Genomic DNA, 18,994 nt, shown 5'->3' on the forward strand with positions numbered 1-18,994 from the left:
ATTTATGTCTATGATGGTACTGCTTTGAAAGAAAACACTCTCCTGTATTTCTTTAATCATGTATCCTCTTTTTCATCAAGACAAATGCTGATACAAATAAAAACATAAGCATTAATCTCCCTACAAACACTTTTCTTCATACTGAGGTAGATTTAGGTTTTTGGATGACAATTGTGGGGGGAAAAGTGGGTCACTATAAATTCTTTTGCCTCATGAATAATCTTAAAAAACTTAATTTTCAAGTTTGTAAAGCTCTCAAGTTATAGTGTTGAGCAAAGGAAAACTGTCACCTATTTCACTCTCTAATGCACTCTCTTGGTAACTCAAGTGATCAGGACATTCTGTATGATAACTAAAGTAGTGACGTGACAACTACTACCCAAGAAAGAAACTCCACAGTAATGTGAATGGTTAAGTACATCTACTATAAAATATTATGGTGTGACAAAAAATACTAATTACAAATACTAATGACATGGAAGAAAACTATAGCCATTTGCTACTACATCCTTACTAAAACTAGGAAAAAATGCAGATGCTTAGGCAAAAAATCTGTAAGGAAATACCTCAAAATGATAACACTGGTTTTGTTATGGTGGTAGGATTACAGAATTTTGTCCTTGTTTCTAGTTTCCTAATCTGTATCTTTATCTAGCTTCCTAATCTACATTCTATTTTATATAAACATATCCACATATTGCACAAGTAAGAGCTACAGTAACATCAACACTTTGTCTATTGGTCTTCAATTTCAATTACCATCTCTGTTAATGACATCCTAAGCTACATAAATCCTTATTGCAAGCCTTAACAGACTAGTGTTTACATCTATGATGGTAATATTGTAAAATATTATCTCCTGTACTTCTTTAATTATTTTTCCCACTCCAAAATGGAACTCATTATTACCTTTTCTCAGCCTTACCTCCCCTAATCAAACCTGCTTCCTTCTGCATTTATTCTATTGGCCAATGGAATTACCAATTATTTGAAAAGTTCTCAACTCTTCTCTCTTCTTTATCCTCAACTGGTGAAAGACTCAGATGTCTTTCCCCAATTTGGCTTGTTTTTTCTTCTTTCAAACCATTACCAGAGGTCCAAGTCCACTCCTCCCCTAGAATAGCAATCTTCCTACTCTTCAGTCTACCCTCTATAATACTACCATGTCATACTTGACTTTTGTTTCCTATTTAAAAACTTCCATTGGCTTCTGCATGCCTATAGGAAAAGTAAACATATAATGCTCATCATGTCTAGTTGCCACTTACTTCTGCTTAAACTCAGGCTACCTGCCTAGGCAAACTCTATTCTACGCTATGGTCCAGTATTCTGTTCATCAAACTTTTAAAATTAGGTTCCCTTGAAGAATTATGAAGACATCTTATTGGATAAATATTAATTATTGGTAGAATGATACAGGGTTCACCATCAATTCTCTGTTTGTTTTTATCGTTTAAAGCTCTGGGAAACTTTGTTAACATAAATAAGTAGATTAGAATGAAATGAATTTTGTTTTAGCAATGTGACACGATTCTTTGAACTCTTTCAAGTTACATGCCAGGATTCACAAAGTGATCTATTGTAAAAAAATTATTTTTAATAGTCTAGCAGCTGACATTTATTAAACTTCCTTCAAATGTGTTGAAAGCAAAGAAGTAGGAATCACCTAATTTGTTAGTCTGTCATGGGTCATTCACTTCCAACATGGACAGCAATATTTCAAATTGCCTGTCTTGTTTTCCAGAGGTTTTTGAGTCAAAACCCTCCCTTCCCAACCCCCCACCCCAAAAAATCCATCAGAGTAAGAATGAGGATGAGTAAGAAGAATGCCTTTCATTTGTAAAGTAGGATACTAGGATACGAGAAATTATGGAAAGGGAGAATCAGTCTGACATCTTAACACAAGAACATTCTCACGTAGCCCAAATTTAAGAAAGAGTACACATCAAAATGGAAGATGTGAAACAATTTCTTTAAAGCTTAGAAAGTTGTCATATATTCACAAGACATGTGTACCTCACTCTCAAAAATAATGCTCTAGGAACACCAAACCCCTTATTTTTATCAGAAAATACCATGCTCCTTAACACCATCATACTTTTGCAGATTCTATTTCCTCATCCAAAATACCCTTTCCCTCACCTGGAAACTTCTACTCATTTTTAAGACTTAACTTCATTATCCTCTTTGTGAAACCTTTCCAAACTCCACAAGCAGTTGATTAAAACTTCTCTGTGCTTCTATAATCTCCTCATTCCCATTTTTAATTCTGCACTCTCGCATATACATTGAACTGCAATGATTTGTTTTATATTTGATTCCCCATTACACTGAGATCCTTGAGGGCAGGATCAGACAATATTTATTTTTACATCCACAGCATGTAGCCCTGCACCTTATGACAAAGCAGACAGGTAGTAAACAATGCCAATCTGATAGTCACAGGAAAGCCCATGCACCAGCCAGATCACCAACAAGCTATATATCTAAGATGTAATTACTCTGTTTCTCATGAAATAATTCATAGAAGTATGATTTCACAATATCCTTTAAGTCTTTATTGGATAGATATAAAAAGTCAATCGGACTTATAAAATTATCAAAAGACGCTACACATTGCGATTTTCAATGTCCCTTCTACAAAAATCTTCATGTCAAATTCTCAGAATTTACTACTACGGAAGATTAGAATACCTCTTTCTTTTAAGAAAAAACTAGTAATGCATCTGATTTTAAGAAAGTGATCAATAAATAGCTTCCCCCATTTTCGTCCCAGCCATCAGACAATTCTAACAGTTTTGTGTTCAACTTCAGCAATTCCCTAGGGCTTTAGTTTCCTATTTTAATATTAATCCTTACATTCTTTCCCTTGACTATAATTACCCAGGTTTTTACCTTTTGCACTTACTTTAGTAATTTTTAAACTGTATTTTTTTAACTTCCTGAAAGGAAGTATTTATAACACCAAAATACTTTTATGTTATCAGTAACTCTGATGCCAAGCACAGACCTCCAAACAAGATAAGTACTATATAGACAGAAATACATTTAATATATGCTTTCATATAGATACCATGTAGGTAAAATTAATATAGTAAGATATATAAGAAGATTCTTGGACTCAAAGTATTATAATCTATTTTGCATAAAGAAAACAACCAACCATTCTGATTTTTAAACCATTTACATGTAAACTGAAGTGGTTTTCCTATTAACATATAATAGCATACCTGTGTAGGTTCAGGAGCCATACTCTTCCTTTGGTCTGTTGATTTTTCTATTGCTTCACTAAGAGATTTTGCATATTGTACCATAGCCTTCAACTGGGAATCCGTTAAAACCCATAATAAGTCATCCAGCATTAGAACTAACTTTGTTGCAATGACATTGCAATCCTTTAACTGTCAGGAAAAAATGATTCATAAAATTAAGCCAAGAAATAAAACTTATAATGTACTTGTATCTTTTAAAAGTTTTTAATTTTTCAATGGTTTAAATATGGATCCTTCCTTATTCACCAAATATTTATTGAGTTCCTATAATATGGAAGGAATATCTCCTAGTATTGGAGATACAGTGGTAAAAAAGACTGATAGATTCCTGTACTTTAACAGGAACAAGTTATATAGGTACAAGTATTAATATAATTCATTTTTCATTTATAGCTAATAAATCATAAAATTACCTATGTTAATTCAACCCCAGTTGACCCTTGAACAATGCGGGGTTAATGCATATAACTTATAGTCGGCCCTCTGTACCCAAATTTCCTCCATATCCAAGGTTCCTCCACATCCACAGATTCAACCAGCCTCAGACCATGTAGTACTGTAGTATTTACTATTGAAAAATATCCACATATAAGTGGACCCATGCAGTTCAAAACTGTGTTGTTCAAGGGTCAACTGTAATTCTAGTAGAAAAAGGGGCATTAAAATTAATTAAAGGGATTTCCCTGGTGGTCCAGTGGTAAAGAACCTGACTTACAATGCAGGGGACGCTGGTTCGATCCCTGGGCGGGGAACTAAGATCCTACATGCGTGGGGCAACTAGGCCCATGCACCACAACTACCGGGCTCGCACGCATCAACTAGAGCCCACGTGCCGCAAACTACAGAGCCCATGTGCTCTGGAACCCACAGGCCACAAATACAGAGCCCACGCACCCTGGAGCCTGCGCGCCACAACTAGAGAAGAGAAAACCCGCATGTCATAACTAGAGAGAAGCCCATGCGCCACACAAAAGATCCCACATGCCTCAACTAAGACCCGATGCAGCCAAAAATAAATAAATCTTTTTAAAAAAATTTAATAAAAAACTGAAATGCTATTTTAACCATATTTCACATTTTAGAATATTTGTATTGTCATACTCTGAAAAATTCTTTTCAATTTAATTTAGTACAGTGATTTGTGTCTAGTACTAGAAAACATATCGTTGAGATTTTAATTGAGCCAAGTTTTTTAAAAAGTCATTACTCCCCCTCATTAAATTTCATCACAATCCACAGTGGACTCTCAAATACTGACATCCTTAAGTAACTATCATCCCTATTTATCTAAATTACCAGTCATATCTTAACCTTCTAAAACTAGTCGTTTTGGTTACTAATAGTGAAGACTTTACCATTTACCCACTCCTGAGCAAGATTCAATAAGGAGAAGTAAAATTATAAAACAGTTAATGTTCAATAAATATTTGATAACTGAGAAATCTATTCAATTTATCAAAAATAAAAATCTGTGGGCTTCCCTAGTGGCACAGTGGTTAAGAAACTGCCTGCCAATGCAGGGGACATGGGTTTGAGCCCTGGTCTGGGAAGATCCCACATGCCACGGAGCAACTAAGCCCATGCACCACAACTATTGAGCCTGTGCTCTAGAGCCCATGCTCCGCAACAAGAGAAGCCACCGCAATAAGGAAGCCTGTGCACCACAAGGAAGAGTAGCCCCCACTCGCGGCAACTGGAGAAAGCCCAGGCGCAGCAACGAAGATCCAACACAGCCAAAAATAAATAAATTAAATAAATAATTTTTTAAAAAAGACCCTATTTCTGAATAAAGTCACATTAAAAAGAAATCTAAATATTAAACTTAGAAACCTGAAAAATGTTACCATTACATCAGATTTCTTCAAATATTGCTTGAGGCACTATATTTCCTTTTATTTTACACTGTTTTAATATGCCAATATTTCAGCTAAAAAATAATTTAAAATTTCCCATCAATTCTAATAGCTATCGCATAAATCATAAGGGTAACCCTGTTGACTTACTCTTCTTTTAAGTGTGACTCTGATTTTTGATTGGTTGGTTATTAATCGAACAGGAGCACACATAATTTCAAGATGTGAGCTTTGGGTAGCATCTGCCTCTATTCGAATCATCTGCCAATTTATTTCCTTAAAGGTCAAAACCTAAACAGAATATAGAGATTAGCTTCACTTACACAAAATAGAATAAGAAAAATGTAGATTTGTAAAAACAAACAAAAGTTATTATAAAAATGTATTTCTTCACTAATTTTCATATGACATTCTAGATCTATTCACTATGCTTTAATTTTTTTTAATTGTAGAATTCCAAATTCAGTAACACATCTTCATAATTATATTCATCATCTGTAAAGCTGTTAACAGTTTTATTCTAAGTAATTTAATTTTAATATAAAGCACAAAGAACATTTGAATTATGTAACCAAGAAGAATTTTAAAAACATATTTTAGTTATGTATATTTAAAATTCAATTCTGAGAAGCTAAGAAGTTAAAATAGGACTCATTAACTCTGTAAGTTGAAATATTACAGTAAAAACATTAAAATATGCACATTATATAATTAAATGATTAAAAGTAGTACAGAGAAAAGTATAGTTAAAGGGCAAAAGTAAATCTAGTAGTATGTGAATATAAGCAACCATAAAAAGTAATTATTTTAAATATACTTTTTTAAAATTTATTTATTAAAAAAATTTTTTTTAACATCTTTATTGGAGAGAGTGGTATGGACTTATATATACTACCAAATGTAAAATAGATACCTAGTGGGAAGCAGCCGCATAGCACAGGGAGATCAGCTCGGTGCTTTGTGACCACCTAGAGGAGTGGGATAGGGAGGGTGGGAGGGAGACCCAAGAGGGAGGAGATATGGGGATATATGTATATTTATAGCTGATTTACTTTGTTGTAAAGCAGAAACTAACACACCACTGTAAATGTACTTTTATATTAATCAATGACTAAAACATTTTTTAAACAAAGAAAGAAAAGGAAAAAATCTTTACCTCTCCTCTCTGTGGATCCTGAATACGAGCAAATCTTAAATCTCCATGTTCCCAGTTCGCATTTACACTATAGATCCGTAGCTGGGAAAGTTCAAAGGATGCATTGAAGGCTTTTGCTCCAATGCGGATGACAATGGAATTTACAGAAACAGTAATTCCCTCAACTACTTTTTCAGCAAAGCCATATTCACTGGGAAAACAAAGCAGAACAAAATATAATGCACTAAAACCAAAATAAAATCATTAGAAGTGAAAAAGTTTTGTTAATATTCTCACACAAGTACACAAACTGCCATAATAGTATTCATTTTTGTTTAACAAACCACATTTTTGTTAAAACGATAATCTAGTCTGGTTACATGTAAGTTATAAAAAAAAATGTTCTTCTCAAAATGATAAAAGGTTTTTAAAATTGGAAGTTACTCTCTAAATTATTATAATCACCTTCCAAAGTTGCCTAGTCTCAAAAAACATTAGTGCAGACAACTGGCATCAATGTTAGTAAGTAAGAGGGCTAAATTCTTGACACAAAGAAGGTTGCAGAGGCCAAGTGGAATATAATCTCATAATTTAGAAATAAAGTCAGAAAAAGTTCACATTCTCTAATTCAATTCAGCAAGTATTGAGCATCTACGATGGGGACGATGCTAGGACATAAAGAAAAACAAAGTAGAGTTGTGGTGTTACAGGGTTTGCAAGTTACTTGGGTAGGAAAAAAAAACACATATCCTAGCAACTGAAACATGAGGCAGTCTGTAATTAAGTGTTTTTAAAAAGGAATCATCAGTACACTTGGTAGAGGAAGAAACTGTTTATAGTTAATGAGAAATATATCCAGGAAAGAAAGATGAACTTTCCTCAAGGAGGGACGAAAAGGAAGGGAAATCTTAGAATAGGGAAAAGCATGAGCAAAGACATGGAGAATAATAAAGTAAAGGTCACATTTCAAGAATGGTAAGTACAGTATGACTTGAATATAGACTATCAGTATATTTTGGCAGGGGGGTGGTGAAAGTTTGCCAAATTGGCACCTTACTTCAATTATGACCATTATTCCTAAATCTATATCACTATCCAGATCTCTTGCTGTAACTTCAGACTGTAAAATTCAAATGTCCACCAGACAGTTCTACCTGGCTGCCTCTCACACATTTCAAAGCCAACACACATAAAAGTGAGGCCATCATTTTTAATGATCATGCACACTGCTCCTCTATACCTGCTGCTATGCTTCTTGATTTACTATCTTAATGAATAAATAAAATTACTCATCTTTTCTAAAATTTAGATGACATCTTTTAAATCAGGATACACTTTGGAGGTTATGTGTAGATTGCATGAAATAATGCATATGAACCACATAGCCCATCTCTGGACTCAAGATACTGAAAAAGATATAACTGTTATTTATAGTATTATAAATAGTAGTATATTATTATTAATACTACTGGAATCTCTGAGCCTCAGTTTCATCATTTGTAAAATGAGAATCATACCTATTTCAAAAGGTTGCTGTGGTCCTTAAGTGAAATGGTGTATGTGTAGTAATTTATACAGTCCTTGGCTTGACTGAGGTAATTTTGTTATAAAAAAAAAGGTGGTTGTCTAACTGGGGTTTAGAAAATTGAGAACTGAAAGGAAGAACTCATCAGCATCCTAGGGAGGAGTTGCTGTGATCCTAAGGACAAATACTGGTCACTTAGACAGAAATATTCCTGGAGTTGGAAGAATATTTCTATAATAATTATCTGGGAATACCCTTTGGAATATCCAAATCCATCTAATCTAATCTATGCACATTAAAAAGTGCTACAGTTGTACTGGACAATTTACCATCAGAAGGGTGAAGGCGGACTCAATGACTTATGTCTACATGTTTCTGGTTTATGTCATCCATTATAAACGAAATTTCAGTTTACAAATAAGTCTCTTCTGAGTTTGGTTAATCTTCACATAGATGTTTATCTCCTTCATGTGAAGTGATAAAATCAAATTTCTGAATTTACAAAGTTTCGTAGACCATCAATCTGTGGGAGCATTGTTAGCCTACAGGTTCTGCACAGAAGGAAGGGTCACCCTATTAATCGTTAATTTCCCTCTATTTTAATCTCTTAGCTAGAAATAAAATCAAATAGATCAGTGTTTCCTTAAATTGCATGACTATAAAGAATTGTTGAAAATACATATTCATATTTTTGATAACCATTCTAGACCTAATGAATCCTAATTTTAAAGGAGGAGCCTAAAAAACTCTGTGAATTTCATAAGCACCCTAAATGATTGCTACAATTAGGCAAGTCTGGAAAACATAGAAATAGATTAAGATACTATCATACAATATAAGGATTACCATCATATGATTACAAAGCCAAAATTATAAAGCTTGTTGACACTATAAAAACATGAATTGGGAAGAACAGTATCAACTACACTTAGCATACAATAAGAAAATACCTAATTTCTGCCACATCTAATTAAAATAAATCATTTGTTTACAGCAGCTTTCCTGATCTTCTTTTGCCCTTTTAATAGTCTTATAAACATCTCAACTTTTTCTCCAATTTCTGAGTCTAGCCAATTTTAAGATCAACTGCTCCAACCTACTCTATCTAACCTGAAATCATAATCTAAACTTTAAAATCTCAAATTGCTGGAAAATATGTAAACTACAAAGAAGTTAATGTGAAAGCTCTTTTCCCCATCACTATTACATATAGTCCAAATATAAACTGTATATCTGAAAAATCTGGCCTTCAGTCAAGTCTCAGCAGTGGATGGATCACCATTTGATTCCCACACGAAAAGCCACTGATCAGACTGCAGGTATTCTCACAGAATGCATTAATAATGGTGGCTCAACCTTGGTGAAAGAGGAGGAAAATATGAGAGTGCAAGAAACAGAGTATGTGTGTGTATCTGTATGTGCATGTTCATTCTCAAGAAGAGTTTATCACTGGTTTTATACAGCACCCAGAATACTGTAAATGTTCAGGGCTGCCATGTTGTACAACTTGAGGAGGCACTAATCACATTAAAATCAATGTAAACTTTTTACATGAATAGCTGCACCATCCAAAAATAGTGCAGAAAACCTGTTTTGAGGAAATGATATACAATACAAGATGCAAATTTACTGAATGCAAAGATGAATAGGCAAGTTTTTGAAGATCTATTTTTTAAGAACTATTCTAACTTCTCAAGGCAGCTTTGTGAAATGCTCCCCATGCTCCTACTTTATTAACATCTGATTTTTATCTATCAAAATTCAATCTGTGTTAAGTGTGAGCATTCTGTATTAAATGAATTTTAGAGTAATCCGAAAGGTCTATAATTTTTTAAGGCATCAACTTAACTCTTAAGAGTCATAAAAATTCCACTGATGCACAGAACAAATGTTATACAGAGAAACCAAGTAAAAGACTATCTGATTTAGAATGCCTAAGCTCTTCTTTCATTTTCTGCTACTGCTCTGCATTTGACTGATCATTAGTATTTAATATCAAGGAAAACAAGATGAATAAAAGAGGCTAAAAATCAATTCTGCTACTTTTGCAATGTATTTACTGAAACTGTAAAATGTTTGATGGGAGAAGTAACTAAAATAGAAACTGAAGTTAGGAAATTTTACTTTATGTCCCATTACTGCAGATAACAGAAAAAAAAATTCCCTTTGCCAGTCATACGGATTAATGGAAAATAGCTTACCTTTGTCCTGAAGCAGTTGCAATTGGTGATGGGCCATTTGGGGTTCGTGGTTCTTCACATGTACTCATTTCCATTATTACTTTATCCAAGGACTAATAAAAATATATTAAAAATGTAAACATTAGATATTTTATTTTATGTATATTACGTAGATATTATTTAAGACTATTTTCTCTTTCATTTCTTTAGGAGCAAAGAAAACAGTAAGTAAGCACAGTTATTTTAAATGTTTCTCTAGAGGTCTAAAAAGAGAAATACTAAAAAAAAAAGTGCTTAGTCCTTTCTCAAGGCACTTATTATCTGGTGAAAAAGCTTATTACAGGAGTACAGGAGAAAAAAACTATAAGAAGTAACCATATACTGATGACATCATCAGGTTTTACAGACATATAATCACTAATCCCAGAGTGTACTACATTATTAATTGATAAATTAGATTATTTATTAATAAATAGGATTAAACCACCTCTAAAAGCTTAAACCTGAGCTTTAATTAAAACCTGGGCTAATTAAAATAAATAGAACCAATCTAAAACCTGAGATTTGTGTAACTAAGAAACATGCAAGAAATATGAAAAAGTAAATACTCTCATAGTAAAAAAGTTTCTTTCTCAGTCTAAGTTTTTTCTTGAAGGAAGATCAAATGTCCTTAGTAGTCATCACTAACACATCTCCAGTCATTCTTCATTCTCTATTTAATATTGTACTTATTATCTGAAACTGTCTTGTTTTGTTTACTTGTTCCTTGTCAGTCACCTTGTAAAAATATGCTCCCTCAGGGCAGAGGGGAGGTGCTCAGTAAATATTTGTGGTATGAATGAATCAATAAATGACCAACTGATCAGTTTTCCTTAAAAAGTAAAGTATACTAAAGAACGTATTATATTAGATCAGTAAAAGCAGAAACACAGAAAGTCTGGACCAAACTTTATTAAAAGAAGAATCTCATAAATAAAGTATAATATATAAATAAAAAGTTAAAAAATGCAATAAAATATACCAACTTACAATATAATATTCTAGACCTGAAAAACTTTAAAGACCCTCTCATTTTAAAGTTCAAACTTCTCATTTAAGAACTGAGAAAACTAAGAACCATCAAAATAGAATGAAAGATAACTAGCAGAGAAGCCATGAGATTATGTTTCTATGAAACAAAATATTAATATTTTGTTTAATATTAATTAGATTTGTTAGATTATATGCATATATAAGTGTTTATTTCTGAAGCAATTCAGAACTTACCAAACAGATGGGATGTGTTTTCAGTTTTGTCCATGGTATCTACAAAAGAAATTTTTCTTTCTTTAAAATGAATCATTAAAAAAATAATATAAAACAGTAATCAACACAGATACTCTCTTAACATAGTGAAAGACATACCAAATTATATCAGATGACTTTTTTCTTAAATTGAAAAATAATAAACTGAGCAATTCATTCATACTCTTGAAATCAGCTGCACCTATTTTATATTAAAAAAGACTACTAGCCTTATTTTCTTGGTCATCTTTTTAAATAAAAATTTCAGGTTCTCTTAATATCTTTTTTCCCCAGTTCTGAAAACACATTTTAATTTTGTAGCTGAAGAATTCCTAGCAAAGCATAATCAGTGTTTTGTTCATTTAACAATTTTTTAAATTCTAGAATTCCAACCAATCTCCTTGTAGGTATTCAAAACAAATACAAAAGTGAGACCATTAATGTTAAATACAAGTAATGTCAAATAAATAATGTTCAAATACATCCTGCACTAAAAATGTCATGTTTTTAGACATTTGGCCTTATGGAGGATAGAACAAAAATTAAAGGTTACCATCAAAGGATACAGCAACTTTTCTACAATCTTTTCTTTGGAGCCCAATTTTAATTTTATGAAAAGTTAGCATGCAGTATTTCTACTAAGTAGGCTCCCAAACTAAGCCTAATCTTTAAGAGAAGGAAATGATATGATGTATGATTAGAGCCAAAGATAATAAGAAAGCTTAAGTTTTAATAAGCAGAACTAGTATTAAAAGAAAACTTTAAAAACCTCAAAATAAAAAACAAATGAGGAAAAGAGACAGAATTTCAAATAAAAGTATAATGTCCAGAATAAGATAACTTATCAGTCCTTATGTCTTCATTTGAAGTAGTGTTTACTAACTACAAATTTAAATTGTCCCTTTTGACAACTAATCGTGTGAAAAAAATTTTAAATATGTACCAAATTATTTTATTAATAAAGCATCAACAATTTTATTTAAATATTAATATTAAATTTTAATAAAACTTAAAACCTATAAATTAATAAACATATATTAGCATTCAATTAAATTCAAAAGGCACACATTCATGCAATTATTTACAAGGTATCTGTCTTTTAAAATTATGTTAATAAAAATGCTTCTTTTCAGAATTACCTAAAACAAAATATTTATTTTAAAAGATAGGGATGAAATAAATAAAATGAAAACAGAAAATGCCTTGCACAGATATCAAAGTCTCACCCTAATAGATGCTTTATTACAAAAAACTTTGTTGATAGCAAGCCATGTTGGCAAATCCAACATATTCTGGAGCACCTCTTCATCCAACTCCAAATTCTTCAGTTCACCTTCTCCTTTAAGGGTACTTAGATTTATCTTGTCAGGAGATAAATTTTTGGTAAATCTGAAAGAGAATATATATTGACATTTATTTTAGTATTAGTTACTGTACCCCTGACTTGTTCTTGCAAATATACAGAGAATTAAGAATGTAATAGCAGCACTAAGAAACACAAAACCACAATGATAGGCTCTACTCTAATCCGTGTTTTTCAATGTGGTTTTGTTATTATTGTTTTGATCTCCCTTGTCCATAGCTCTCTTACACAAAGTCTACAGTATTTTTGGTATACATTTAAATATCTTATAACCAGACACAACCAAGCTCTAGTTCTTACTGTCTTTCAAATTTATGAATACTTAGTATCCACTATTTTTCAGGAACTATGCAAGGCTTTGAGCCATCCCCTACAACATTTTGTTCACTTCACTACAGACAATATCACAGAAGTGGATATTCCTATTTTACTAACCAATATACAAGTAAGGTAAGGAAATGAGGTGGCCCTTTAGAAATAGTAGCAGCAGCAGCTGCCACCACTGCCATTCATCATGCCAAGAGCTTAATGAAAGTGCCAAAAGTCACATAGGAGACTGGACCCTGAATTCTAATTAAAGAACTCAAATTCTCTATAATGATTTAGAAAGGAAAGTTCTTAAACTCAAAAGAAAAGATTGAAAATAATAATAGTTAAAATAACAGTGAACATTTTCCAAGGGTTTATTGGATACCAAGCTCTTCTCTTTGAGTGCATGCGTTACTACTTTTCATGATAACCCATTAGGGTCAATATTATTTTCATTCCCACTTTTTTTTTTAAATATTTATTTATTTATTTGGCTGCACTGGGTCTTAGTTATGGCAAGCGGGATCTTCGTTGCTGCGTGCGGGATCTTTAGTTGCATCGTGCGGGATCTTTTAGTTGCAGTATGCGGGCTCTTAGTTGCAGCATGTGGGATCTAGTTCCCTGACCAGGGATCGAACCTGGGCCCCCTGCGTTGGGAGTGTGGAGTCTTAACTGCCGGACCACCAGGGAAGTCCTTATTCCCACTTTTTACAAGAGTAAATATAAAGAGAAACTAATTTATTTGCCCAATGTCACAACTAATAATGATGATAATAGTAATAATAACAATAAATTACACATGCACTTTAAAGAACTTTCGTATATATTAATTCTTAACACAACCCTACAAAATAAAAAATGGCTAACTTTACCCAGCCTTACTTTTTCAAAAGTGAAACTATTGAAAAAGTTAACTACTGGCTAACAAAGGAGTTATTAGCCAGTCTTCTACCATTTTTTGATATTAAATATTAAAGTAACAAAATGTACTGGGTTATTTACATGCCCTACACATCAACAGGAATCAATATGCACATGCTTCTGCACTGACTCTAAACCAGAATTTCTTGAGCCAGATCTTATCTGGATTCCTATCTTCTCACAAAATGTCAACACATTGACTTTCTCAATATAAAGCTCGTATTTAACCCATATTTGACCAAAGATGCTGAGCTGTTTCTCACTTACTACCAATCATGTTTCATTTAAGAATATGAAGTTTCCTGAGAGGTTGCCATTTCTAATCATATAGGAATGACCTGCCACTGCCTCAAGGCAGAATATTAGTGCAGAAGGGAACATTCAATAAGTACTTACTGAGGATTCACTATTCCGACACATACACTGGCAAGCAGTATACTCAAGGTTTTTGCCTTTCTGAAATATTCAGTTTAGTTGGTGAAGAGTGAATACAGGGGTTCTTAATCCAGATCTTCTTTGAAATAGGGACTTTTGAGCTGATATCTAAAGGATGAGTAATAGAAGTTAACTAGGCAAGGAAAAGAAGGGGTTAGGAAATAAAGCGTATTCCAAGTAGAGGAAATAAAACATATAAAGGTTCTAAGGCAGGAGGGAGCATGGTATAAAGTGGAAGTGAAAAAGATCAGCATCTGGCATGTAGCAAGAGAGCCAGGGGAGCAGAAGATAACTCTGGAAGGACAAAGAGAGGACTGATTACACAAGGCCTTGACCATTTTATTCATTCATTCATTCAATAAATTTTAACTGATTACCTATAATTTAAAAGGCACTAGGCAGGGCGGGCTTTCCTGGTGGCACAGTGGTTAAGAATCCACCTGCCAGTGCAGGGGACAGGGGTTCGAACTCTGGTCCGGGAAGATCCCACATGCCGCAGAGCAACTAAGCCCGTGCGCCACAATTACTGAGCCTGCGCTCTACAGCCCACGAGCCACAGCTACTGAGCCCACGTGCCTAGAGCCCGTGTTCCGCAACAAGAGAAGCCACCGCAAAGAGAAGCCGGTGCACCGCAACGAAGAGTAGCCCCTGCTCACCACAACTAGAGAAAGTCTGCGTGCAGCAATAAAGATCCAATGGATTGACAAAATTCAACACCCATTTATGATAAAAACCCTGCAGAAAGTAGGCATAGAGGGAACTTTCCTCAACATAATAAAGGCCATATATGACAAGCCCACAGCAAACATCATCCTCAATGGTGAAAAACTGAAAGCATTTCCACTAAGATCAGGAACAAGACAAGGTTGCCCACTCTCACCACTCTTATTCAACATAGTTTTGGAAGTTTTAGCCACAGCAATCAGAGAAGAAAAGGAAATAAAAGGAATCCAAATCGGAAAAGAAGAAGTAAAGCTGTCACTGTTTGCAGATGACATGATCCTATACATAGAGAACCCTAAAGATGCTACCAGAAAACTACTAGAACTAATCAATGAATTTGGTAAAGTGGCAGGATACAAAATTAATGCACAGAAATCTCTGGCATTCCTATATACTAATGATGAAAAATCTGAAAGTGAAATCAAGAAAACACTCCCATTTACCATTGCAACAAAAAGAATAAAATATCTAGGAATAAACCTACCTAAGGAGACAAAAGACCTGTATGCAGAAAATTATAAGACACTGATGAAAGAAATTAAAGATGATACAAATAGATGGAGAGATATACCATGTTCTTGGATTGGAAGAATCAACATTGTGAAAATGACTCTACTACCCAAAGCAATCTATAGATTCAATGCAATCCCTATCAAACTACCACTGGCATTTTTCACAGAACTAGAACAAAAAATTTCACAATTTGTATGGAAACACAAAAGACCCCGAATAGCCAAAGCAATCTTGAGAACGAAAGAAGGAACTGGAGGAATCAGGCTCCCAGACTTCAGACTATACTACAAAGCTACAGTTATCAAGACGGTATGGTACTGGCACAAAAACAGAAAGATAGATCAATGGAACAGGATAGAAAGCCCAGAGATAAACCCACGCACATATGGTCACCTTATCTTTGACAAAGGAGGCAGAAATGTACAGTGGAGAAAGGACAGCCTATTCAATAAGTGGTGCTGGGAAAACTGGACAGCTACCTGTAAAAGTATGAAATTAGATCACTCCTTAACACCGTACACAAAAATAAGCTCAAAATGGATTAAAGACCTAAATGTAAGGCCAGAAACTATCAAACTCTTAGAGGAAAACATAGGCAGAACACTCTATGACATAAATCACAGCAAGGTCCTTTTTGACCCACCTCCTAGAGAAATGGAAATAAAAACAAGAGTAAACAAATGGGACCTAATGAAACTTAAAAGCTTTTGCGCAGCAAAGGAAACCATAAAGAAGACCAAAAGACAACCCTCAGAATGGGAGAAAATATTTGCAAATGAAGCAACTGACAAAGGATTGATCTCCAAAATTTATAAGCAGCTCATGCAGCTTAATAACAAAAAAACAAACAACCCAATCCAAAAATGGGCAGAAGACCTAAATAGACATTTCTCCAAAGAAGATATACAGAGTGCCAACAAACACATGAAAGAATGCTCAACATCACTAATCATGAGAGAAATGCAAATCAAAACTACAATGAGATATCATCTCACACCAGTCAGAATGGCCATCATCAAAAAATCTAGAAACAATAAATGCTGGAGAGGGTGTGGAGAAAAGGGAACCCTCTTACACTGTTGGTGGGAATGTAAATTGATACAGCCACTGTGGAGAACAGTATGGAGGTTCCTTAAAAAGCTACAAATAGAACTACCGTATGACCCAGCAATCCCACTACTGGGCATATACCCTGAGAAAACCATAATTCAAAAAGAGTCATGTACCAAAATGTTCATTGCAGCTCTATTTACAATAGCCCGGAGATGGAAACAACCTAAGTGTCCATCATCGGATGAATGGATAAAGAAGATGTGGCACATATATACAATGGAATATTACTCAGCCATAAAAAGAGACGAAATTGAGCTATTTGTAATGAGGTGGATAGACCTAGAGTCTGTCATACAGAGTGAAGTAAGTCAGAAAGAGAGAGACAAATACCGTATGCTAACACATATATATGGAATTTAAAAAAAAAAAAATGTCATGAAAAACCTAGGGGTGAAACAGGAATAAAGACACAGACTTACTAGAGAATGGACTTGAGGCTATGGGGAGGGGGAAGGGTAAACGGTGACAAAGCGATAAAGAGGCATGGACATATATACACTACCAAACGTAAGGTAGATAGCTAGTGGGAAGCAGCCGCATAGCACAGGGAGATCAGCTCGGTGCTTTGTGACCGCCTGGAGGGGTGGGATGGGGAGGGTGGGAGGGAGGGAGACGCAGGCGGGGGGAGATATGGGAATATATGTATATATATGACTGATTCATTTTGTTGTGAAGCTGAAACTAACATACCATTGTAAAGCAATTATACTCCAATAAAGATGTTAAAAAAAAAAAAAAAGATCCAATGGAGCCAAAAATAAATAAATATTTTTTAAATAAATAAAAGGCACTGGGGATTTGAGAGTAAACAAAATAGATAAAAATCTCTTCCTTCATGGAGCTTAACTGGGGGATGGAACACAGAGAATTAAGAAATAGGTTAAATATATAATAAGTCAGATTCAAAGTGAAGAGGTACTCCTTATAGTTGAAATAAGAAATACAAATTTAAGTATATTGTTTAACCTCACAAATGTAAGCAATGGAAAAGCTAACAATAGTGATATAATTTATTAGGTATTGTAGGTCGGGAAAATTTGGAGTGGTTAATTTAGTAAAATCCTTACCTATCTTAGCAGTAAGTGAGTATGCAAGATCTAACACTGATACATCTAGAATGAACAGCATAGATGTAAAATTTAGAGCTAGTAGGGTAACAGTGAGGTAAATGCGACTGCCACTGGGGAACAAGATTGGAGGGATCAGGAAAGGATGGGTTGGAGGCTTGTTGCTTTTTGTGTTCAGCCCGCTTGAATTCATTCATTCATTTATATAACAAATATTTGTTGTGTGCCAAAAATGTGCCAGACACATAAATGAAACAGATGAGTGGGGGAGACAGGGTATTTTCTACCACAACAATGCCAAAATTTGAAACTGAATATTAGGCAGCCTTGTTCTTAAAATTTTTTATTAGGCAATTGATGCCAACATTTTGCTCCCCTCTTCTCTTACCCTTCCTCTTACACTGTCATTCTGTAACACAAACTTTTCAGTCATCTGGTGCCCACACCCAGTCTTGTTTTTTGGTGTTGTGGGGAACTTATGAATGGGGCAGTAAAGGAAAACTCTTACCTGTCCTACCTTTCCCCTCCAATGGCATGGCTAGGAGAGGTCCCAGGATTTCTGTGGAGGGGATTTGTGGTTGTTGAGTTCCAGGGAGTTATGAGACACTGCAGTGAGCTGAAGCAGCAAGGATGATAAGCATACTGAGCAGACTACTTTGGAGCCGGAATGAGAAAAGCTGTCTCTTTTTCTATATATTCAGGTACCAGAGCAGTGCATATAGAACCACCTGGGAGCGCTTAAAAAACTCAATGCCCAGGCACAACCCCCTCCCTTCCCACCCTCACCACTACCAATTAAATTAAAAAGTCTCTGGCAAAGGGACCTCAGGCACATGATTCAAATCATTAACATACAGTTCATAAGCGATTTCTGCACAGTTGATTGAGTTAAAAAATTAGAGCTTCAAACCACTTTTCATCCTGATATTCATAATATAAAGTCCAAGAAAGAACAACACTGACTTCCTTGACTTTATAATACATAGTTATAGTGTAAATAGAAAATGTATAGCTTTTATTTCATGAATAAGGTTAATTCTGTGGTGAAAAGCCCCCCCCCCACACCAACAAACATACTAGTTTACAGTTCTAATCTCACCTCTTACCCTCAGTGTCCCCATGCTGTTCTCCAAACATACCAGGCAAGCTCTCCTCCTTAGAATTTTTCACTGGCTGCTCCTACTGCCTGCAACACTATTTCCACCATATCCATAAGGCTAAGTCCCTTACCACCTTAGAGTCTACTCAAATATTACCTCCTCAATGAGGCTGCTGATGAAACAAAATTATTTTAAGGCAGG

At 34.4% G+C, this 18,994-nt stretch overlaps 1 protein-coding gene across 4 annotated transcripts in view; it reads right to left on the bottom strand.

Annotated features, from left to right (window-relative positions):
- The window catches only part of BLTP3B (bridge-like lipid transfer protein family member 3B), a 104,004-nt gene that overhangs the window by 51,357 nt on the left and 33,653 nt on the right, over positions 1-18,994 (bottom strand). For all 4 annotated transcript variants that reach the window (XM_082850027.1, XM_082850026.1, XM_082850025.1 and 1 more), the window contains exons 2-7: positions 12,476-12,638; positions 11,232-11,270; positions 9,987-10,078; positions 6,282-6,471; positions 5,276-5,416; positions 3,231-3,401 (exon numbers count right to left, since the gene is read on the bottom strand). In XM_082850027.1, the coding sequence (XP_082706153.1) occupies positions 3,231-3,401; positions 5,276-5,416; positions 6,282-6,471; positions 9,987-10,078; positions 11,232-11,270; positions 12,476-12,638 (796 nt within the window). The remainder of the gene's footprint in view (positions 1-3,230; positions 3,402-5,275; positions 5,417-6,281; positions 6,472-9,986; positions 10,079-11,231; positions 11,271-12,475; positions 12,639-18,994) is intronic.

The sequence above is a fragment of the Leucopleurus acutus genome (assembly GCF_964270905.1).
Source record: "Leucopleurus acutus genome assembly, chromosome: 11".
Lineage (NCBI taxonomy): Eukaryota > Metazoa > Chordata > Mammalia > Artiodactyla > Delphinidae > Leucopleurus > Leucopleurus acutus.